This window comes from Equus caballus, chromosome 5, assembly GCF_041296265.1.
Source record: "Equus caballus isolate H_3958 breed thoroughbred chromosome 5, TB-T2T, whole genome shotgun sequence".
Classification (NCBI taxonomy): Eukaryota; Metazoa; Chordata; class Mammalia; order Perissodactyla; family Equidae; genus Equus; species Equus caballus.
Window position 1 is genome coordinate 24,477,807 of NC_091688.1, and position 24,222 is coordinate 24,502,028.

The window sequence follows — 24,222 nt, forward strand, 5'->3', positions numbered from 1 at the left end:
AATCAGCTGGTCTTGTGAGAGCCAGACCAAAAGGAATGTAGAGGACATCTACTTCCAACCATTACTGGAGTAGTTGATCTTGAATTTCCTCTCCTTCTACCTAGAATAAGAAAACCAGACAAAATAGGTGTTTTTAAGATTTTTTTCATTATGTTTGGTTTTCAGCAGTTGACTCTGATGTACTAAGTGTGGTTTTCATTTTATTTGTGCTGCTTGGGGTGTGTTGGGCTTATTTGGATCTGCAAGTTAATACTTTCCACCAAATTTGGGAAATTTTCAGCCGCTATTCATCAAATATTTTTCCTGTCCCCTCCTCTCTCTTCTTTTATTCTGAGACTCCAATTACATTGTCCCACAGGTTTTAAAAATGGTCAATCTTTTTTCTCTTAATTCTTAATATTGGATAATTTCTTTTGATCTCTTTAGAGTTCACTAATTGTTTCTTCCACCATCTCAAATGTGATGTTGAGTCCATCTAGTGAACTGTACATTTCTATCATTTTCTTTTCACTCTAGAATTTCTATTTGTTCTTTTTTTTCTGAGGAAGATTCACCCTGTGCTAACATCTGTTGCCAACCTTCCTCTTCTTTTGCTTGAGGAAGATTAGCCCTGAGCTAACATCTGTGCCAATCTTCCTCTGTTTTGTATGTGGGTCACTGCCACAACTTGGCTGATGAGTGGTGTAGGTCTGCACTGGGGATGTGAACCTGCAAACCTGGGCCACCAAAGCGGAGAGTGCCGAACTTAACCACTATGCAGAGGGCTGGCCCCTTGTTCTTTTTTAAAAAATAAATTTTCACATGTCTATTGAGATAATCTATCTGTTCACACATTGAGACCACATTTAAAAAAATTCTTTGAACAAATTTTATTTTAATTTTTTATAATAGGTGCTTTGAAATCTTTGACTTCTATGTACAACATCTGGGCCCACTTGGAATCACTGTCTATTGACTTCCTTTCTTCCTGAGTGGGTCATACTATCCTGTTTTTTTGTGTGTGGGGCTAGTAATTTTTGGTTAAAAAGAGAATATTATAGGGGCCGGCCCAGTGGCACAGTGGTTAAGTTAGCACATTCCACTTTGGTGGCCCGAGGGTCACTGGTTCGCATCCCAGGTGCAGACATGGCACTGCTTGGCAAGCCATGCTGTGGTAGAGGAAAATGGGCACACGTGTTAGCTCGGGGCCAGTCTTCCTCAGCAAAAAGAGGAGGATTGGCAGCAGAGGTTAGCTCAGGGCTAATCTTCCTCAAAAAAAAAAAAAAAAAAAGAGACTATTATAGATAATACATAGTAGCAACACTGGATACTTTTATATTCTTCTAAGGATTGTTATTTTTCTGTTTTAAGAGGCAGTTAATCTAACCAGAGTAAAACTGTTGTCGTCCCATCAGTATCTCCCACGAACTCATATTTTAGTGGATGGGCTGGGATACGGGCATATGTATAAGAGTTTGACATTCTGGCACTTCTAGGATTGTGCTCCTAAATTTATAGCTGCTCTCTCAGGCTTGAATTCTGTCCTCTGTCACAGCGAATGAGTAAGGCTTCAGTTTTCTACTTCTGGATATACTGAGTTTGGGGGAAACTTTTAAGGTCAAAACACCACAAACTCACAATTCTAACCCATTTCAAGTGTGGATTTTCAAGTGCAAATTCTCCTTTGGTTTCTTTCGAATGTCTTCAAATACTTGTCTTTTAAAAAATATTTTGGGGGTCCACCCAGCGGTGCAGCGGTTGGGTTCATGCGCTCCGCTTCAGTGGCCCGAGGTTCTCCAGTTTGGATCCCGGGCACGGACCTGCACACTGCTTGTCAAGCCATGCTGTGGTAGGCGTCCCATATATAAAGTAGAGGAAGATGGGCATGGATGTTAGCTCAGGGCCAGTCTAAAATATTTTGTCCAGATTTCATAATAGTCATCTGTGGAAGGATTTGCACGAACGCTTTACCCCATAAATACAGGAAAACAAAATTTCACTCTTATTTTTGAAAGATATTTTAGCTGCATTTAGAATTCTATTCTGACAGCTTTTTCCTGTTTCTTTTCAGCACTTTGAGGTGTTCATTGTCTTGTAGCCTCTGTTGTTTCTAATGAGAATTTAGCTGATTCAATGGTTCTTATTGTTTCCTTGTATGTAATGTATCTCTTTTTCTCCAGCTTGGGGTGTGTGTGTTTTGTCTTTGTTCAGCTTGGGTTCACTATGCGTTGTAGATAGATCTGTGTCTAACAACATCTTTTTCACAAAATTTGGGAAATTTTTAGCCATTGTTTCTTCAAATGTATTTTCTTCTCCATTCACTCTTCTTTTCTTCTGGGATTTCAACAACACACATTAGACTGCTAAATCTCTTTTAGAAAGGATATTATTTAAAGCAAAAATAGTAACATTGCATAGTGGGATTTATAACATGTAGCAATAAAATATAACACATATAACACAAAAAAGGCACAAAATATGGAGGGATAGGAATGGAATTGTGTTGTATACTCTCTTACATTTTATGTGTCCCATATTAAACCTAATTAGACTGCAGTAAGTTAAAGGTACGTAGTGTAAGCCCTAGAGCAACCACTGAAAATAATTCAAAGATAGCTAACAAAAAAATTGAAGAATTAACATGGAATATCAAAAATATTTGATTAAGCCAAAAGAAAAAGAAAAAGGGTAAAGAGAGGAAATAATAGATGGGACATAGAGAAAACTAAAAGCAAGATGGTAAACACAATCCCAACCATATCAATCATTATATTCACTATAGATGGATTAAACTCTTGAGTTAAAAGGAAAAGATTGTCACAATGGATTAAAAAAAACCCCCCAGACAACTGTCTACAATAGAATGCACTTCAAAAGTAAAATCTAAACACATAGATAAGTTCGAAGTAAAAGGATGAGGAAAGATATACCATGAAGCAATAAGCATAAGAAAGCAGTTGTGATTATATTAACATCAAGGTAGACTTCAAGATAAAGAATGTCAGCAGAGATAAAGAAGAGCATTTACAATGGCTAAAGGATGAAGTCAACAGGAAGACATAAAAATCCTAAGCTACAAACCTAATAATAGAACTTCAAAATATGGGAAGCAAAACTGAGAGAACAAAAGGGAGACACAGACAAATTCACAATTTTTAACACCCTCTCTTGATAATTAATATAACAAGTAGATTAAACAAGTAGACAAAAACCAACAAGGATGTAACAGATAATTCAACCAACTTGATTGAGATTTATGGAATATTTCACTCAACAGCTGCAGAATATGAATTCTTTCAAAGTAAGTAAGAAGGATTGTCAAGTTAGACCATATGCTGGATCATAAAATAATTCTCAATAAATTTCAAAAGATTTAAATCTTACAGCGTATATTTTCACAACATGATGGAATTAAATTAGAAATTAATTGCAAATAAAATACCTAAAGAAACTCCATATATTTTGAAATTAAACAATGTATTTCTTCTATAACCCAGGTGTCAAAGAAAAAATCAGAGGAAATTAGAAAATACTTCAAACTGAATAATAATAAAAAATAACATCAAAAGTTATGAGAAATCTTTAGAAGGTAATTCATTTTTTTTAATGCTTATGTTAGAAATTGGCAAAGTTCTCAAATCAATGATCTCAATTTCTACCTTAAGAAGTTAGAAAAGAGGAGTGAATTAAAGTCTCCCCCTAAAAAAGTACAGGAAAAAATAATAAAGAGCAGAAATCAATAAAACAGAAAACGGACAAGCAATGGAGACTAACAGTTAAAAGTTAGTTTTTTGAAATAAGTAATAAAATTGACTGACCAAGAAAAGAGGAGAGAAAACACAAATTACTAAAAACAAAGATGAATGGGGGGGATATTACTATATAGATCCTACAGAAGTTAATGGATTATCTGGGGTGAGGGAAATATTGTATATCATAACTGATATTTTGTTAGACAGCATGTACATTTGTTAAAAAGCTCATTGAATTGTACACTTAAGATCTATGTACTTCACTGTAGGTAAATTTTACCTTAATGAAAAAAAATTAAATGAATGTATCATGCTCTCAGTTGGTTTCTTTCTTTCCTTTTGTGTACGTTTTTGTGCAAACAAGAGTTTAGGTAAGACGAGTTTATTCAACCCATTCTGTAACTTGCAAATACAGTCTTTGACCTATTCATGTTGTAGTTACTGTAATTGTATGTTCTTATTTCCTCTCTTCTTAGATTATACGCTCTTTGAGATGAGGACTGCCTTCTCTGTACACCGTGTTCCGAGGACCTCATATGGTACTAGGAACTTTGTGGGTGCTTGACAAATATCTGGAAAAATTCTCTGCTCTCAGCTTTTGATCATAATTAAAGCAAGCAGAGCTAAACCCAGATAGGATCAAATATCAGGCATTTAAGAGGGTGAATTGGAGCATGCCTGTGTTTACGGGAGTGTTTGTGCATATGGATCTCCATGTTCCAAAACAGATGAGGAACGATTTGGGTTCATTTCACATTAGCTATTTCTTTTCTCTTCCTTACTGGGCATGGTTAAGACTTATGTTTTTAATGGATCTAGAAAGTCACCTCAAGAATGTTACTTTGTTGTAAAAACATCTTTAACAAAGTTAAAGCTTTCTGTGACTCACTTCCTAGTCGGAAACTTATTTACAAAAATGGAATCATATAGGATGTGTAGGAAAAATTTTCCTAATGTCACTTAAATGGTTAATGTGTATATAACTAGGTACAACACGCCCATGGTAAACATTAATTAAAAGAAAATAAAATAGGAGGAAAAATATCAAATATGCATCGCAGTCTTGAACTAAGAGAATGGATGAGGTTAATGCCTAAGAGTATGCCTTTGGGAGGACAAGAATTAGGAGGGTAGATGGGAGAAAGAGAAAGAGGTGCAGGACAAATTGGGGCGAGGGGGGCTTATTTTTAAGGCTTCAGAAGCTTGAGTTCATCAATTCAGGGGCCATATGCTCTTTTCTTTTCTTTTCAACATTTATTGTGCCTTGATTTTGTACCAGGTGATCTGCAAGGCTCCAGGGCTGTGGAGACAGTCCCCACCCTTGGGGCAGTCTGGGATTCCGAGCGATGCTGTGGGTACATACAAAGAGCTTCATATTTCTGAACATGTGGGCAACTTTCTGTCTTATTGTGTTTGTTCACTTTATGGTACTCTCTCCCTCTCCCTAGTTTGATTTCAAACTCTTATGAAGCAACATGCCATGTCTTATAACTTCATCTCTTATTTTACACAGCACTTCATGCACTATAGACAGCATAACATTACCGTCCTTAGACCCCAGCAAAGGGGCCTTTGCCTTGGGCCTCAGGCCTCAGGGGGCTCCCTTTATCACACAGACACAAATACAAATGTGTTAAGAAACCCATGGACTGTGTGTTGCCTGTGAGACTGTTTCAGCTGAGGCACAGCATGACCTCTAATCTTAAATTCATCTCTTCATCCCTTGCTCCATGTCCTCAAAATAAAAGGTGACCTGTCTAGGTGGGGTGAAGGTTGTAGGCTGCGCCACTGCCAACATCAGAAACAAACGTTATTTCTTTTTTTTTTTTTTCACAAACGTTATTTCTGAGGGAAGGATTTGAGCAGTAGACGTGCTTAAGAGAAAAACCAAACTATTTAACTTGTCAATTTCTTCCTGTCATGTAATATGAATACAGTACATTTTTGCATAGTGAATTACATCCCAATACTGCCCAGCATCCATTTTCTTGCTTGCTCACAACAATTGAATATGGCGTCCGGGAAACGTCTTGTAATATTAAATGATTCATATTACTCTTAAATTGATATACATGTAGGTCTAGACACATGTATGAAGTGTGACACTGATTCTTTACACAAAAGCCTGGGTATCGGTATTGATTTAAGAGATGGTAGAAATTATTATATGGTGAAATTAAAATATTTTGTAATATTTAGCTATTATAATATTTTGTCATATGTGGCTTTATTACAATGTTTGAACATGATGCATAAAATTCACGATTTGTTTCTGAATCTAAATAATGCTTTAGAGATTTTACTTCAGTGGCTGTGGTCTCAGTAGTGTTTCTCCAATTGAAATTAGTAAAAAGCAAACAAAAAAAATGTATATAGAAACTTATCCGGTTCAAGAAAGGTCATCTAATTTGGAATTACAATAGAAATGAATTACGTGAAAACTTTGATTATGACCACATAATTTAGTGATATTGCTAGAATGAAAGCTAGAAAAGTAAATTTCATGGAATAAATGGAATTAATGAATTGCGTACGCCTTTGCTTTATCATTTATCAGTTATCACTGTCTCATCAACAGAACATCCAGACACGTGCAGTAGTAAATTCAGTTGTCTCTGATATTTAGCTGACTTTTGATCATACAAAAAACATACTTTTATACATTTAAACATTTTTGTTATGAAAGGTAATTTGTCAAAGTAAGAAGATAGAACATATTTTATTTGAAAGTTTATTAATGTGTTTTATAACTTTCAAGTATTTTCTCTATTGGTATGTGAGTCTCCATTTGTACCCTTGCCTGGGGCCATGCAAATACTAGGGGAAGTTCCACAAAGTAGTATATAATGAATTCATTTTTGTGTATTGGTTGATATAAGATCTTCATGGGAAATAAACGTTTTCTTCATGATTGGAACTGATTTCATTTTTAAAAACAGTGCTTTGATTTGCTGAAAATCATTTTCTAGCAGTTTTAAACAAAAGCTTCTGGTGATTTCTTTTTCTCCTGAGCAATTTCCATGTTTTAAAATAGCATTTGAAAATGTATCAATCAGGTTCCCTTCCCCTTTCTGAAAAGCTCAGAAGTCAAGTCATGACATGTGTAGAGCAAGGTGGACATGGTGCTGTGAGTGGCATGGCGGGGGCACCAGAGCCCTAGCAGCCAGTGAAGAGCATTGGGTGAGGTTCACCCCGCCTTGGGGAGTCAGAGCCTGGTGGGAAGAAGAGGCCGGTCCATGTTGGAGGTGGTGCAGCATAGGCTGTTAGAGCTGACTGAGTACGAAGGGCATTTGCGTGCAGGGCCACCCCAGAGTGGAGTGTCAGAGCCCAAGATGGGTGAAAAGGACACCCATGTGTGGGGCAGTCTGGCATGAGGTTTCAGAGCTTGAGCAGAGTAAAGAGGGCATCTACACAGGGGAGACATAGGAGGAATACATTGGGAGATGGATTATAAACAGAGGGATCGATCAAAAAAGTAAAGATATCAAGAAAAATAGGAGTCAGGATTTTCACTATCTAATGGAAAGGGAGCAAACTAGAATGAAGTCTGTGGTGTTAGATTGGAATTGGCTGTACCTGTATGAATGCAGGGATTTCAATAAATATAGTAAATTAATAAAATAAATAAATATAGAACGAGATACAGACGTGAATGTGTGTGCGATGGCCTTGCAGTAGCACCCCTCCCCACACCAATAGCAATGAGCACACTTTTCATCCAGGGTTGTAAATGTCATTTTCTACTAAAAAGAATCAGAGCTTTCTGGAGATGATTGATTCCAGGGCTTGGTCAGAACTTTCGGGACATCCTATTGAGCCAGAGAATAAGAGTATTCTAGGAATGAAGGGCTATGTCAGAAGGTCACAGGCACAGCCAAGGAAACCATCAACAAAGTGAAAAGGCAGTCTACTGAATGGGAGAAAAATATTTGCAAATCCTATATCTGATAAGCGGTTAATATCCAAACTGTATAAAGAATTCACAAACTCAAAAGCAAAAAAACAGTCTAATTAAAAAATAAGCAGAAGACCTGCATAGACATTTTTCCAAAGAAGACATACAGATGGCCAACAGGTACTATACCAGTACCGTTGCTCAACGTCACTAATCATCAGGGAAATGCAAATCAAAACCACAATGAGATATCACCTCACACCTGTTAGAATGGCGATTATCAAAGAGAAAAGAAATAAAAAGTGTTAGAGAGAATGTGGAGAAAAGGGAACCCTTGTGCACTATTGGTGGGAGTGTAAGTTGGTGCAGCCACTATGGAAAACAGTATGGAGTTTCCTCAAAAAATTAAAAATAGAACTACCATAGGATCCAGCAATTCTGCTTCTTGGTATTTATCTGAAGAAAATGAAAACACTGGCTTGAAAAGATATATACACCCCTATGTTTATTGCAGCATTATTTACAATAGCCAAGATATGGAAACAACTAAGTGTCCATTGATGGATGAATGGATTAAGAATATATAAATATATTCTTGGCAGGAATATTGCTGAGTGTGTGTGTGTGTATACACATACGTGCATATAATGGAATATTATTTGGCCATAAAAAAGAATGAAATCTTGCCATTTACAAGAACATGGATGGACCTTGAGGGCATTATGCTAAGTGAAATAAGTCAAACAGGAAAAGGCAAGTTTTGTGTGATCACAATTATATGCAGAATCTAAGCAAATAAACAAACAAAAATCACAAGCTCATAGATAGAACAGGTTGGTGGTTGCCTGAGGCAGAGGGTGGGAGTGGGCAAAATGGGTGAAAGTGGTCAAAAAGTACAAATTTCCAGTTATAAAATAGATAAGCCAAAGGGATGTAATGTACAGCATGGTGGCTATAGTGAATAATATTGTATTGCTTATTTGAAAGCTGCTAATGTACATCTTTAAAAGTTCTCATCATAAAAAAAAGACTTTTTCTAACTATGTATGGTTACATGGGTTACATATGGTTAACTAGTTATTGTGGTGATCATTTCACAATGTATACAAATATCAAATCATTATGTTGTACACTTGAAACTAATATAATGTAATATGTCAATTATACCTCAATAAAAAAATAAAAAGTAATGTGACAACAACAAAAGGACACAGAAGCCAGCTTGAAGGAAATTCCACTGATCAATTTGAACATGATAAGATAACATCTATTATCTAAGGATGGTAACTCATTGAATATAATAGGAGGTCATGAGGCCATGCTAATATAAATTAATAAATGGAAGATATAATGAAGAATGAGATATTTACATTGTTTCAAAGTGCCTCTACACAAACTATTTATTAATTTCAAAGAGAAGAGTAAGTTTGTGGTGGAGGAATCTGGCAGACACCACCTTAATCACATAGTTAAAGCTGACATTCTCAGTAAAGGAACAAATAAATCAAAATCCTGCACCACTCATAGAATGTGATGAGAAGGTCACAGCATGGTTTCTGCAATACTCCTGCCAAAGATGCATAACTTGAATTTAGTCATGAGAAAACATCAGACAACTCCAAATTAAGAGACATTCTATATGATAACTGGCCTGTAATCTTCAAATGTGTCAAGGCCATGAAAGTCAGGGAAAGACTGAAGAACTGTTCTAGCTGACGGAGACTAGAGACAGGACAACTAAATGCAATAGTGACGTGCTGGCCCCGTGGCCGAGTGGTTAAGTCCGCGCGCTCCGCTTCTGCGGCCCAGGGTTTCACTGGTTCGGATCCTGGGTGCGGACATGGCACCGCTTGTCAGGCCACGCTGAGATGGCATCCCACATGCCACAACTAGAAGGACCCACATCTGAAATATACAACTATGTACTGGGTGGATTTGGGGGAAAAAAACAGAAAAAAAAAGATTGGCAACAGTTGTTAGCTCAGGTGCCAATCTTAAAAAAAAAAAAAAATTTCAATAGTGACTGTGAACTGGACCTATAAAGGACATTAATGGGACAATTGGGGTCTGAGGATTAAATTATAGTGTAGAGTCAGTGTTAACTTTCTGATTGCAGTGATTGTATGACGGATCTGTAGGAGGATATTCTGTTTGTAGGAAATGCATACTAAATATGTGGGAGGTATGGGGCATCAGGTTGGCAACCTGTCCTCAAATGGTTCAGGTAGGAAAGGTCTTTGAATTTTACTTGCAACTTTTCTGTAAGTTTGAGATTATTTCAAGACAAAACAATTTATACTAAATATAAAAAATTAAAAATAAGCCTTCAAATTGGCTAATCATAATTCTGAAAGTGAATAGAAAATAACGAATTAGTTTTAGCCAGCTAACCTAAAGACACGTTAAGAGCACAGTTTAAATAGGACAATCTCGTTTGCTCCACTGAAATGGCAGACAAAATCTAAAACACTGTGTGTCTTATGAGCGACAAATAAGCACAAAGTGCCATACAGCGAGGGAGAGGAGCCCACATCCACATGAATCCTGAGTACTCAGTACCTGGGGCTGAAGTAGCTGGGTTGTTTTTGTTTCTTCTCAGTATCAGCTAACACAGGGACAGGAAGGTATATATGTTCAGTCCAAGGACTGTTTAACACAGGGATAGGAAATTTATTAGTTTCAGTTCTTAGTGATCATAGAATGTCATAGGATTGTTGTATTAAATAGAATACTGTATATGGCGGAGACTGGCACTGAGTACACATACTCATTAAAATGTTAGTTTCTTTTCTCTCCCATCCCAGCTGCTCCCCAACCCTTCCACCTCTGCTTTTTTATATGAGGATCTCATTTTTGTATTAATAGCATCTAAATCAATAGTATACCGTAGCAGTAGTACTCAAAATAGTTTGTTGAATGAGTAAATGAAAACCAAAAGTTAGATTTTAAAAATCAAAATCAAAGTACTTCGCAGAGTTTTAATGCCAGTTTAAGCCCGTGAAACTTAATTTCTTCCAAACATAATTAATTAATTTATTGCCTTACTAAATGCAGCTTTCTCATTAACTCATGGAAGTTCTGGAAACTTGAATAACTAAGGGAAAACACTTAGATTTTAATCCCAAATATTTAGATGAATTATTCAACTTTATTAACTCTTGTGGGAAAAAAGTTATCTAATTTAATTGCGTCATTATCTAAAGATATTCTAAAGATGCTACAGCATCAGAATAAAGTAGAAATTCTGAAGATCAAGTTCCTTTTTAGCAGTTTTTTCCTCTTTGAACTGGTAAGCTTTGGTTTGGTTCATTTTCATTAGAAAACGATTTCAGTAACGGCTCTGTTTGTATCTAATTTTATTGATAAACACTGTTATATCCCATAATGCTCTATTTTCCCGAGTGCTCCCCTACTTTCCCTCTCTCTCTCTCACTCCCCGCTCTCCACTCCCCCTGTCCCAACACACAAAGGGAGGATTCCAAACATCAGATGAGAATGACATTAGATCAGCAGTTCCCTGACCATTAGAGCCTCTCAGAACTTTTAAAGGTGCACATATCAGAATTCCCTTCTCTCCTCACCAACCCCCAGCAGATTCTGATTCAGTTAAGCGTAAGTGGAGCATTGAGGAATCTCTTCTTTTCAAAAGTGCCTCAGGAGATACTGGTGATCAACCAGGTTTGGGAACCACCCTCTGAAAAATATGGTCTTGAGGGCGCTCACAGCCGAGGGCTCCTGCGGTTTCAGAGGAGCCCTGGGCATCCTCTGAGAGTCATTCATGCACCTCCAGTGTGTTGCCTGGGTGTTTTCCTTTCCCGCCACCACTCCAGTTTCAGGGGAGGGAAGCAAGGCACATCTGGTGACAGGCATGCTTCATTAGCTGCAAGGTTAACACAACTGTGACTTTTTTTTCACAGACAGTGGGAAGGTAAGATGAACAGGAAAGGGAAATTGAATAAGTAAAATTCCATTCTTCTTTTAAGAACTGGAACCCCCTTCACTCATTCATGTGCTCTGAGTGTAAGGAGTTGAGGTGTCAGCTGACAATGGGTTATGAAAACTTCACTGAGAAATGTCTGGGTTTCTATAGAATTTAAAGCCTCAGACCGATCTATTTCAGTTTCGAGGCAGGTGCTAATTCTTTGGCTGCTGCAGGCCTCTCTCACTCTTTCATGTGGCGTTGGACTAATAATAGCTACCATTTATCCGCAGCCACCATGTTCTGAAAACAAGTTCAGCACTTTCCCTACTTTGTCTCTTTTAATCCTCATGACATCACTGAGACCTGTTATCCTCACATTACAGAAGAAGAAACTGAGGCTTGGAGAGACTAAATAATGTACCCAAGGTCAGATGCTACATAAGTTGCACAGCCAGCAGTGAGATCCAGGTTTTTTTTTAGCTCTAAAACCTATGTCCTGAAGGCATTACAGAACAGTGATTGGGACTGTGGACTTTGAACCCTCCTGCCTGGGCTCCACCCCAGCTGTGTGCCCTTAGGCAATTTGTTCAACCCCTCTGTGCCTTAGTTCTCTCATCTGAAAATGGAGTTCTTAACCCAGCCAATAAATAGGCAAAAGATCTGGACAGATGGCAGATAAGCATATAGAAAGATGCTCAACATCATACGTCATTAGGGAATTGAAAATCAAAGCAACAATGAGATATCACTACACACTTATTAGAATAATGAAAATCCAAAACACTGACAACACCAAATATTGAGGGGGATGCAGAGCAACAAGAACTCCCATTCCCTGCTGGTGGGAATGCAAAATGGTACAGCCGCTTTGGAAGACAGTTTGGCGGTTTCCTACAAAGCCACGCATACTCTGGTTACCCTACGATCTAGGAATCGCACTCTGACATTTGCTCAATGAGCTGAAAACTTACATCCACACAAAAACCTGCACACAGATATTTATAGCAGCTTTGTTCATAATTGCCAAAACTTGGAAGCAACCAAGATGTCCTTTCAATAGGTGAATGGGTAAAGAATGTGGCACATCCATACAATAGAATCTTATTCAGCCATATAAAGAAATGAGCTATCAAGCCGCAAGAGACACAGAAGAACCTTAAATGCATACTGCTGATGAAAGAAATCATTCTGAAAAGGCTACGCGTTGTATGATTTCAACCATATGACGTTCTGGAAAAGGCAAACAATGAAGAAAGTAAAAATAGCAGTGGTCGCCAGGGGTTCAGAGACGGGGAGGGAGGGATGAGTAAGCGGGTAGGTGGAACACAAGGGAATTTTAGGGCAGTGACACCGTTCTGTATGATACTGCAATGGTGGATACGTGTCATTACACATTTGTTAAAATCCACACAACTGTACAACACAAAGTGTAAACCCTAATGTAAACTATGGACTTAATAATAATGTGTGAATATTGGCTAATCGATTGTAACAAAAGTCCTACACTAATGCAAGATGTTAATAATCGAGAAAACTGTGTGGATGGTGGGGCGGCGGAGAGAGGGGAGGGGAGGGGATATAGGAACTCCCTGTACTTTCCACACAATTTTTCTGTGAGTTCAAACTGCTCTAAAAAATAAAGTCTATTAATTAAAAAAGAAAGCCTACTTCAACAAAAAAAAAGAGGGTTATTGTGAGGATTTGATGAGTTAATTTAAATAAAACACTGAGAACAAATGCCTGGCACATAGCAAGTACTGAGTAAATATTAATAATAATAATAGTAGTTATTATTATTATTACCTCTGTTGCTTCCTCGGGGGTGATCTAGACATTTGTCTGGAAGCAGCCTGAACTTTTGGTGGGAAATTTACTGTGATCTTGGGCAAATCACATAAACTCTCCGTACTTCTGTTTCCTCCTCTATAAAAGATGGATAATAATTGTACCAACTTCTTAGGTTGTTGTGAAGATTTAATGAGTTGATGCACATAAAATGTTCTGAAAGGTACCTGGCATGAAAGGGTACACTAAATAGAGCTACTTTTACTACTGTTTCTACACTATCTCCCGACCCTTAGTACTCCGTGGAACTCTGCTCAAACACACCAGCTTCTTGTTTTGTCTTTTTTTCTTTGCTTACTCTCGGTTCAGCATAAGGGCCATTGACTATCTTTTAACTCATTATCTCTGGCCTTAGTACAGGGCACAGCGCATTGAAATGCTCAATGTCTGCTGAACAAACAAATGGACGGAGCTACAGAACTGAAACCTGGACGCCTCACCTGTAAGGAGCTCTTTAGCATTCAACGTTGTGAAAGCACTTTAGTCACGGGTCTTACATGCAATATGCAGAATTGCAAATATTCCACCAAAGTTAATTTCTTTTTCTATGTGTGTGCGCACACACGTGTGTATATGTGTGTGTGAAAGATATGTATTGTTTTGTGTTTCTTTATGAATTCTACAGATATTTAATACATAGATATTTAGATACATAGATGCTGAATGTTCTCAAAACAGAATTACTTTTTTTGTGAGTGCATAGAAGATTGAAGTGTTTAGGTACAACTCTTCTAGAAAAAGGTAGAACCAACAGAGACACAGTTTTATCATCAGCAGGAGAATCTATTGCTTTGCAATTTTAGATGTGATAATTATGATTAATATTAATGCATGAAAATTGGAATCAAGTTATTCTAAATTTAAAAAATCTAGGGAAAACACATATACAAGATACAATACCATTAGTGATTATTCTAATAATAGGCTGAAAACACATATATACTTCTTATAAACAAACCCCAAATCATAGTTGTTCACTGGTCCTCTTGATTTATGGATCCTTGGAGTTCTCAAAGATGAATCTTAATCTTTTCATGTGGCCTGGAGGATGCGTTTGGTTTATCAATGTTGATGGTGTGGAAAATCCTCAAAGGAGAGAACGCTCTCTCTCTGGATAGTTTATCAATAAGTGAATATCAGTGAATGCTCAAGAAGTGAATATCAGTGAATGCTCGACGCTATTATTGAGTCAATCGACTGTGCTTGTTGAGTATTCCAGCTCCACAGGGAATCAATAGGTTTATAAGACAATGTTAATGAAGTGCTTTTTGTTCCTTAGAAGAGAGTCACTTCACCAAAATGAAATGGGTATATCTTCAATAACTTAAATTCTTTTTGGAATGCTGGAGGTTTACTCTGTCCCAAGTACCTTGCACATAATAGGCCCTGTATCATTATGATAAGGAGGGGAGGACTGTGCAGGGCCGGGTATGATGCCATTCTCTAAGATGAGAAAATTAGATCCCAGGTGGTCAAGTGACTTTCCCATAGCCTCCATGAAACTTGACTTTCTGCCTGACTTACCCGCTCCCACTCCCCTTCCTGCAAAGGTATAAATATCCCATAACTTCCCTAGTTTTTTATTACCATCAAGTTACTATGAACTGGTCCTTGCCTCCAGGCTTAGTCCATTCCAATATATTCTCTACATTCCAGCTGAAATGATCTTTCTAAAATGCAAATCTAATTCTATGACTGCTCTCTTTAAAATCCTCCAGTGGCTTTCTGTTGCTCCTTGATAGAGTAAACCTCTAACAGGGCTAACGTGATCTGACATGTTTTTCCCATTAACCTCTCCAAACACATCTCTACCCACATCTCCTCTCACAGTCTTAGACTAAACCGCATCACCTCTTGGCCTTCTATTTCCTCAGCCTGAAATGCTCCCCCCACCAACTGATCCTTAGAATGGGTAATTCCATCAGGTCTCAATTTAGATCTCATTTCCTCTCCCCATGCCGTACTTGTCTGCTCTTACTCTTATCACCCATTCTCCCAATCCTGCGTCATAAAAGATCTGGAACTGTGATGGTAAAGCACATCTACTCCTTTCTTTCTGGGGGTGCTGGGAAGTGGAGGGGCAGGAAGGCACAAGAAGGAACAGTCCGGCATTGGTAAGTTTGTCTCTATCACATAAATGACTAGGATCTCTGTTCCAGTTAAAATCAAAGCTGTTTGCTTCTCTTCCGTAAGATCATGTGTAGCCTCATCGTTCCTGCAGTGAGTGAAAAGCTGGGTTATATGGCGTGCGAGATTGTCTGGGTCTAAGAATCCAGTTTTTCTCCTGGGTAAGCTATCTTTCTGTTTTTTAGGCTCAGTTATCATGTTTCTCCCATGTTTCAAAATGTTTGATCCAAGACAGGTCTAAGAATTGATGAGAAATTTTAAAGGAGTTGAAGAGGCAACTGAATTATTGCCCTCTGTGAGTTTACTATCATTTTTAAGCCAGTAGAATCAGACACATGCTGGTAAATGTGTAACAATTAGCCCTCCGGGACAGAGGGGGAAGCTCTTATTTGCGATATTTGCTTGTTTATATGGTGGAAATACTCCCACCATGGCCCATTTCAAGCTGCCAACATGGAGTAGCACACCATGATGTAGCATTTCCAATGGACAGATAAAATAGGTGCGAATGACTTCAAGAAGTCAGGTAATAGTAAAGTAGTAAAATAGTGTAGTAAAGTAGTAAAATAATTAGGAAGTGATGAGTTTCGAGTATTTGCTATCTTTATTTTTAATACAATTCATTTAATAGTATTCTAATTTAAATTAACACTTAATAATGGCCGTATTTAACAACTGACTTGCAAAATTCCTGAAAATTTCACTATCAGTTCCCGTAAGCTGTTGTGAGCCACTTCAAGCACATCACTGAATGCCACTTTCCCCTCTTAGCATGAAAATTCTGTTCACATTGAGATTCAAAAAACATGAAACTTACCCTCTTAATTCCCTTTAGGAAATTGACTTGTGTAGAAAGTTAGAGTTGTCAGTTAGATCCTAAAACTATTGCCAGTAGGAAGGGTTACGAGATGTTACACTGATCTTTTCTCACTGTCAGGCTATTTTGCATTTGTTTCAGTATGTTTTTCTCCATAAAAGGAACACATACCAACTTAATAATGTGTGGAAGCTTATATCTAATTGTTTACAGTGTTACTCAAATGTTGTCTGCTAACCCATAGCATTATTATCACCTGGGATCTTGTGGAAAATGAAGAATCTCAGATACTATCCAGAGCTCCTGAATCAGAATCTGCATTTTGACAAGATCCTCAGCTGGTCTAAATGCACAATAAATTTTGAGAAGCACTGACGGACTGAGTATAGCCTTGAACTTAGACAAGTCTGGCTCTAGAACAACACTTTCCAATAGCACTTTCTATGCTGATAGAATTCCATATCTCTGCTGCTCAAAACATTAGCCATTAACCACAAATGGCTATTGAGCACATGAAATGTGGCCAGTGCCTAAGGAAGGTCCCCTTGAGTATTCAGCAAGGTACTGATTGGCACATGTGTATGAGGAAGTTATCCAGATTGGAGAAAGAACCATTCAGGGAGATTAAAGAGAATAGTGTCCACCACTGGCAGGGCCAGGAATAGTGCCCATTCTTATAATCCGGGCTGGAAAACCTCATAATTCACGGGGCATTGGGTAGAGTGCTCACAATAGCCTTGCCTTGGTAGTGGAGAATAATGAACTCTAGATTAAATGCCCCTCTGGCCCTACCTAACCAATCTTAAAAGCAAGACCTGAAATAATCACGAGTCAGATCAAATCATTTCCAAGTAAGTTGCCTGCTTTCTAGAACAAAGTTCTAGAATATTTATAGGAATAAAAAAATATCCAACACCCAAAAAGGTAAAATTGACAATGTCTGATATCCAGTGAAAGATTTCTTACAAAGAGACAGGAAAATACCACCCATAATGAGAGAAAAAAAAAGAACAATCAATCAAAATAGCCCAGATGTTAGATACAAAATGACACAGACTTAAAATTAGCAGAAAAGTATATTAAAAGTTATTATAACTTTTAATATAATTATAACTTTTATATAATTATAATTTTTAATTTTAATATAATTATAACTTTAATATAATTATAATTATAACTATAATTATATATATAATTATAATTTTAATATAATTATAACTTTTAATGGTGGCTACTGCATGTTGGCAGCTTGAAATTGGCCATGGTGGGAGTATTTCCACCATATAAACAAGCAAATATTGGAAATAAGAGCTTCTCCCTCTGCCCCAGAGGGCTAAAAGTTATTATAAAACTATTCTATACATTCTAAATAAGACCCAAACCATCTCATTCTAGAGATGAAAACTACAATGTGTGAGATGAAAAATACCCTAGATAGGATTAACTGTAAATTATACATTGTGTAAGAAAAGATAAATGATCTTTAAAACATAGTGATAGAAAGTATTCAAAATGAAAGAGAGAAAAAGAAAAAGAAAAAGAATTTTTTTAAAATGAAAAGAGTGATGAGCTGGACAATTTCAGGTGGCCTAATATATATATAATTAGATTTCCTGAAGTAGGGATGTGGGACAGAAAAAGGATTAGAAAAAATAATGGCCAAATATTTTCCAGATTTGATGAAAGCCATATATCTACAGGTACAAGAAGCTCAATGAACCCCATGCTCGAGAAACATGAAGAAAAGTACATTAAGGCACATTATAATGTCTCAAAACTAAATTCCTCAAAACTAGTAATAAAGAGAAAATCTTAAAAGCAGACAGAGAAAAAAAGAGATATTAGATACAGAGAAACAAAGATAAAGATATCACATTTTTCATTGCAAACAATGGAAATAAGAAAACAGTGGAGTAATATCTTTAAATTACTGAAAGAAAAAACATCTTGTCATGTAGAATTTATACCCAGCAAAAATATCTTCCAAAAATGATGGTAAAATAAAGATCTTATCAGATATACAAAAACTTTAAAGAATTCGTCACCAGCAGACCCTTACTACAAGACATGTTATGGAACACCTTTCTTGTAGAAAGAAAAGGACACCAGATGGAAATACAGATTTACACAAAGGAATGCAGAGCACCATAAATGGTAACTTCAAAGGTAAACATATGAGATTTTAAATTGTTATTTAAAGCTCCTTAAAAGATAATAGACTCTTTAAACAAAAATAATAAGAATGTATTGTGGGGTTTATAACATGCGTATAAGTAAAATATATGACAATGGGAAGAATTAATACCAATTTTACATGAATTCTACCAGAAAATCACATAGGAGGGATCCTTCTTTCAGGCTAAACAGACACAGAATAGTAGTTATTGCAGAAGAGGCTGAGAAAAATCTCCCTTCTCCTAGGCCACTAGACAGAGTGCCCAAGGGTGACAGATCATTGCTATGCACTTCTCCCACATAGAAGAGATCATGAGGTGACCTCTCACCCTGACTATCCCACTTGTACACTCTGACCTCAAGCTCACCTCTAATAACATGAACATAATAATAGCTAACATTTATTGATCATGTACTACGTGCCAGTCATTGTGTAGGTATTTTACATGCATTGTTTCATCTGCAAAGTGGGGATAATAACAGTACTTGCCTCATAGAGTTTTATGGAGATAAAAAGTGCATATAAAGTGCCTTATACAGTGTGGCAAATATTAACTGCTTAGCTATCATCATTGTTGTTTAATTCTTTCTTAAGAAAGTTGCTATTGTTAACTCCAACTTATAGATGAAAAAAGAGGCACAGAAAAGTTAAGTAACTTGCCCAAGATCACACAGCCAGTAAGGGGTAGAGTTGGGTCTCAAATTGGTTCTGTTTGACTCCAGAGCTCATATTTTCAACCGTAATGCTGACCTGACTCCAATAGGAGATTATTTTTTTCTCTTTTGCTCCTCAGGACTGAGCTAGTGCTAAATCAACTGGATCTGTTAATGTTCCGGTATAAGTTGATTCTCAAAAAGTTTTGTGGGGGCTGGCCCAGTGGCGCAGCAGTTAAGTTTGCACGTTCGGCTTCTCGGTGGCCTGGGGTTCACCGGTTCAGATCCCGGGTGCGGACATGGCACCACATGGCACGCCATGCTGTGGTAGGCGTCCCATGTATAAAAAAAAAGTAGAGGAAGATGGGCACAGATGTTGGCTCAGGGCCAGCCTTCCTCAGAAAAAAAGAGGAGGATTGGCAGTAGTTAGCTCAGGGCTAATCTTCCTCAAAAGAAAAAAAAAAGTGTTTGTGGTTAATAAGAAAGATGATCTTTCCATGAACCATTTCTGGAAAACATTGATACCCCCTAGGTAGCAATTCACACATCATTTCCCATTTCCCCCTGCACGAATGCTAATATAATTTCTTAAATGCTGATAAAATGTGAGAAGCTAATTTTAGACTTTCCCTCTCTGCTAGAAACTAGATGTATGAAACAATGAATTAGTGGTTCAACCAGCAGTCTGGCCTTCCCTCCGTTACTCCATCAATCACAGCATTGCTCTCTGCCCTGGGTTTTATGAGTTTGTTTTTAATGTACCTACGTAAAATAATTTTCCCCTTTCACAAACTAAGATGTTCTGTAATTTGCAACTCTTCTCCAACCCTTCCGGGGTTGCCTTCCCAACCCCGAATGAACACTTAATTGCCTTTTTTCATGAATTTCCTAACCTCTAGTCGCAGCTATTTTGCCACACCAGTCACCTCAGTGGCTCTCTATCTCCAAAACCAAGTAGAAACTCTTTCTTCTTGATTTATGTAACCCACATGTCAGCTGTGGATCTATTACCCATCTACTTCAAATGCTAGGAAATTCAAGTTCCTTTCTAAGATTTCTGTGTCTCTGCATCTTTTGCATGAACACTTCTACTTCTGGGCTTGGGTTTTAGTGGTCGTGCCTCTGCAGCAACTCAGATGTGGAATTCTGCTTCTTTTTAATTTCTACAAATACTTAATGAATCCCTGAGAATTTGGCCATAAAATTAGCAGACACAAAGCTAATTTTGGAAAGGTTTACATTGCATTAGTGAAAATGACTCCAAACTGAACATTAAGCATGCCTCTTTTGAAATGCTTCTAGCTACTCCAAAACCAAGAATTTTTACTGGCCCTTCACCCTACATGGTCTCCGACTGCATGTCATATTCCTGATTCTCCTCTTATCCTCCCTTTTCAGGAGCTGAAACATATTTTTTTCTTTGCTTTAGGAAGATCACTCTAGTCACCTGCTAAAATGTTTACCTTGGTTCCTGTTGGTATCCATGCTCTTGTGGTCTATTACTAAGCAGTAGTCCAAGTATTGGCTCAAAAAATTATAGTAACCTCTCTAAGAGGAATTCTGGCACTGACTGTTAAGATAATACATTTTCATTTCCATTACATCACAAAGCCATTTAAAATGTTTTTTTGCAGAAAAAGATTTGCCCCGAGCTAACATCTACTGCCAATTTTCCTTTTTTTTTTTGCCTGAGGAAGATTAGCCCTGAGCTTACGTCTGTACCAGTTGTCCTCTATTTTGTATGTGGGTTGCTGCCACAGCATGGCTGATGAGTGGTGTAGGTCCACGCCTGGGATCCGGGCCCGTGAACCTGGGTTGCCGAAACAGAGCGTGCTGAACTTAACCACTATGTCATGGGGCTGGCCTGGCCCTCACAAAAACCTTTTTGACCTAACTTTTGCTTACCTTTCCAGCCTCATCTCCCCATCACTCCACATTTCTTTTTTTGCTATCAACACACTATTTTCTTCCTCATTCCCATATTTTAAAAACATGTTATTACTTCTTCTGCCTGGAAGTCACTCCAACCTCCCATAAAAAGACATATATTTTTTGGAAGGGAAAATCATGCCTCTGTGCAAATGTAAAATAAAAACACATCAAAGATTTCATTTAACTCATTAATTATTGAGGGAATGAGTAAGATGCTACAAGTGGTTCAAAGGAGAATCCAAAGAATAGAAAAAAATATAGGCCACATAGGCTGTGGGGAATACTTAAATGAATTTGCTTCAAATGCCAAACTGGCTTATTCCACATTGGGGGAGGAAGATAAATTGACTCTTCATCTGAAAAAATTTCTTTGTATATCTCTGGACAAGAATAATTGGCATTGCCAAAAGTTTTCTACAAAATACAGAGCTGTAAATAGCTCAAAGACCATGAAAAGCACAAAGACCCTATAAATCAGATATCTTGGAAGGAGGTGCTAGCTGCTGCCCAGTTTTCATTGAAGACATCCAGTAATCTTTTTGGTCCATTTCCAAGGCTTTCATAATTTTTCTTCATACTCTTTCTCTCCTTCCACCGTCTCTGCTCTGCTCTTTCCCCATCTGGTTTATCCATTCTGGTCCCCAGTATTTAACTCTTTCCTTTCTAGATACTTCCAACCCATCTGCTTAATAACCTATTTGCAATTTGTTCAGAATCACCATCAAGCTAAACAGTGGTTTTCAAAATAATTCATTTCTTTTCCTTTGTGAACAAAATCAGTAAAACATTTTTTTTTGTGCTTAGGCTTTTGGTGTCTCCAATGTTTTATTCAGCTGGGCTTAGAGACTTGAACTAACTTTAACTAGCTGTACAGTTTCTTAATAGATGTTTTTTCCATATCTTAGACTTCAGTTTCTTCTTTATGATACTGGAAACTTGAGTACAGTTTAAATATTATTCTCTTTAGTAAAAAAGGTAAGAGCCAATGAAACCTCGAGGAATTCCATATGTTCTGTCATTTGTCACATTTCTATGCATGCATATGCTCCAAATGGTGATCCCTTGCTTTGTATTATATTCATTTACTTGTTGTAAGAATAATGGTTTAGGTTGCCTGCAGCATTTTCCACAATTCTCAGAATATTAAGGGAGTTAGTCTCTGGCATCTGGGTCATAGGTTGATATAACTCTGGTCTTTATCTTTTGTCCTTTCTGTATTCTATCCTTCTGAATATGAATTACTTGGAGAACTGTAGGTGCTCTGGTTTCCTTATGTTCCCCTTCGCTTCTTCCTTATTGGGATGATTTCTAACAGTACTTTTAGAATTGTGTTGTAATAGTCAATAGTTACTTAACAGAGATAAATTGAATTAAGTCTCCTGATACTCATTCTATGTACTTCTCACTAAAAGATAATTACTAAGTGACTTACTCAATAGTCACAGAGGGGACCTGTTAATGCTGAGACAGTATTTTGAGAAAAGGCTGGCCACAGTCAGTAAATGAAGTGGCATTTGAAGTGTGGGGGTAAGTAGACCCCATGCAGGTGAAGAGAAATCTTGTGATAACGACAACATGTGGAATGTAAACACACCAAAGCTCTCCAAAGAGGTTTCTAGAGATTCCCCAGTGACTTGAAAGCACAAATAAGAGCCACCATTCACCTGAATTTTCAGTTCTGAATCTTGCCCGATGTTAAGCACAGAGAGGGAGATCCTATGCTGCTCTCCTGGATGCTCTGGCTGCAGGTGGACGATCATTTGTGTGTTTCAGGCTATAAAAACTGCTGCTCACAGGCTATAGGGGACTGAGGATTCCTGGCCTGGGTGGAGGAGAAAGGCACTGAGGCAGGTGCTGCAGTGGGTGGAAAGCTAGGCTCGGGTGGGTAGATCTGGTCTTAAGCGTGTTGTCATGCAACAGGCACCCTCAAGGCCTCTCCCTGTTGCCTCTCTAAGGAGACCTCTGCTACATCTTCTGGGAAAGACTGGGGGAGTGGGAGACCTTAGCTTCAAGGATAAACTCCTGGAATTCATGGTTTTTCTCCCTTCTCTTCTCATGTAGTGTCCCTCCCCTCACAAGCTCCTGAATTACAGGCAGTTTGTTGCAAGAACTGCTTTTAGAACAGTAAAAAGGATGACAGGGCATAACGTGTACGACCAAAATCAAACAAACAAACAATGGTAGGCCAGACATTGCTCTCATTACTTTACGCTTATTAATTTTATCCTCATCACAACTGAGTAAAGCAGATCATATATTGTCCACATTTTACAGATGTGTAGATTATATAAAATTATTTTATCCTATATTGTTCAGTTATTTTGCCTTGCAAAGTAGTAATCCTTTGAAAAAAAGGACTCTTGTTTTATACAATTTACAGTCATAGCCAATCCCAAACCTTCACGGGTTTAGGGAGAGGAGGGGGAGGAGAGTCCTTGTTTCTGGTTAGTTAACTTCTGCCCTCTAGTCCTAAGCATTCCCCACCCCACCCCCCAACCCTACTCATCTTTTAATTCCTGAGAAAATAAATTCCTTGTGTGAAGGTTGGCCACATCCGTCTCCAGTTGGCTATACCCAGAAATATTGGTTTAACATTTGATATGACTATTGAAATCACATCGAGTCTTCCAACTTCCTGTAGGTCATGACAAACATCTCGATCTGTTTCCTTATTTGTTGATCTATCCATGATCTTCACCAGCAATATGGCCACAGCAGCAGGTCCTCTGATGGCTTTGTCTGCCTTCTATTTGATGAAGATCTTTGATTGACATAAGGTGATAATAGGACTTTTTAAAAATATTTTTGTGTTATTTGAAACTGTATACAATAGGGTAATGAGCTTCAACTCTGTTTTTTATGATAACTAAGGATGGTTACTGTACCCCCAAAGAGTGTCAGAAGCTACCACTGTCCTTTTAAGAAAAATAATAGCTAACACTTAGATAGTCCTTGCACTGTGCCAGGTACTGTTCTAATTGCTCTATGTATATTACCAAATTTAATCCTCACAACAACCTATGCAAGCAAAATGAGTTTGACTTGTTTCCTTCCTCCTGTCATTTTCCTTTAATTCTAAGTCTCATGCGGATGCAGTAAGCACTGGGACTTAAGTCACGTGCTT

At 37.7% G+C, this 24,222-nt stretch overlaps 1 protein-coding gene across 5 annotated transcripts in view; it reads left to right on the top strand.

Moving 5' to 3' along the window:
• Nucleotides 1–6,652, top strand: part of LOC102147527 (uncharacterized) — a 109,507-nt gene extending 102,855 nt beyond the window's left edge. For 4 of the 5 annotated variants that reach the window (XR_011438522.1, XR_011438563.1, XR_011438555.1 and 1 more), the window contains 2 exons: nucleotides 4,208–4,270; nucleotides 5,011–5,149. Coding sequence is in view for 2 of the 5 variants with exons in the window: in XM_070266734.1 (XP_070122835.1) it covers nucleotides 4,208–4,228 (21 nt within the window). In the remaining 3 variants the exon portion in view is untranslated. Of the gene's footprint in view, nucleotides 1–4,207 lie in introns of all 5 variants that reach the window. The other variant, XM_070266736.1, reaches the window with a different exon arrangement.
• The last annotated feature ends 17,570 nt before the right edge of the window (nucleotides 6,653–24,222 follow it).